At 51.0% G+C, this 1,152-nt stretch overlaps 1 protein-coding gene across 1 annotated transcript in view; it reads right to left on the reverse strand.

Annotated features, from left to right (window-relative positions):
* The window catches only part of FOXG1 (forkhead box G1), a 3,184-nt gene extending 3,038 nt beyond the window's left edge, over positions 1-146 (reverse strand). The window contains exon 1 of the mRNA XM_045287653.1: positions 120-146. Within this exon, the coding sequence (XP_045143588.1) occupies positions 120-146 (27 nt within the window). The remainder of the gene's footprint in view (positions 1-119) is intronic.
* Between the last annotated feature and the right edge of the window lie 1,006 nt (positions 147-1,152).

A 1,152-nucleotide genomic window follows, 5' to 3' on the forward strand; every position in this document is an offset into this window, starting at 1 on the left:
GGGCCTGGGGCTCCGAGCGGTCGCAGCTTCGGCGCTGGGCGGGCGGGGGCGGCTCAGTGGTGGGAGCCTCGGATGCCCTTCCCCAATGAGGGGTGCCCAGAAAGAAAACAAAACCAAACACTCTCGAAATAAACCAGGTAACACATGCTCGATCTCTGTGTCTTCCCTTCCTCTTCGGCTGCAGACCGTCGCCACTCACGCGTGGGGTGACTTGCTGTCGTTTTCCTCGCGCGGCTGCTGCTTCCCTGCTTCTAATCCAAATTGGAAGCGAGCAGCCTCGAGCTGATCACTGGGGATACGTTTTCTTTTTGCTTGTTGACATAGGAAGGGATATAGGGGTGGGCGTCTGTTTCTTTCCTTTTTGTTTTGTTTCAAAGCCTTCCTGTTTTCCACTCCCTCCTTTTCGTTTTATTTTTGCCTTCCCGTTTCTCGAATGCGTCGATTTTGCGCGGGGCCTCAACAGTCCTGAAATTAACCTCCTCCTGAAACCAGCCTCTCGCCCCAGTGTGGATGGAGGGCCCCTCCAAGCCGCGGAAACAGAGGGCACGTCCCACAGTCCCAGCTTCCTGGGCAGTGGGGCTGGCAAGGTTTGGTCGAATGCGAATGCTGTAGTGACTGCGGAGATTGCGATTCGGGGGCTTTAAAGGGATCCCGTGGCCAGGGGCAGGGCTAAGGCCCAGCATTTCCCAGGGATTGGAATCTGTTGAGGAGCACACTGATCAAAGACTGTTTCATCTCCGTGAACAGGGAACACGCCACATTTTACCCAGGGTCTAGCCCAAGAGGAGGGGCAGGTGGAGCAGAAGCTTAAGCGAACACCGTTTCCCCTACTCTGTCAGGTAATTTCGCAGTTAAATTATCTGGCAGATACGGCATTTAAGAAAACTAGAATGGTGGCTATGCGTGATGTTTACAATGAAATGAACTGGGGATGCAGGTGAGGTTAACTGGAGGGGTTATTCTACTCTGCCCACCCCCACACCATCATACTCTGAGAGTGAGAGAGAAGAAAGAATGTCAATCAACTCTAGAAGGAATAATAGACATTTACAAAATGGCCAGTGATTTTTAAATATCTATGTGTTAGGAATGTCATAAAAGACCTTTGAATATTGGGCTAAATTCAAATAATCTTCCACTGTCTGTACATAA

This window comes from Echinops telfairi, unplaced genomic scaffold (assembly GCF_000313985.2).
Source record: "Echinops telfairi isolate 266 unplaced genomic scaffold, ASM31398v2 ScPeMD7_18;HRSCAF=68, whole genome shotgun sequence".
NCBI classification, from domain to species: Eukaryota; Metazoa; Chordata; class Mammalia; order Afrosoricida; family Tenrecidae; genus Echinops; species Echinops telfairi.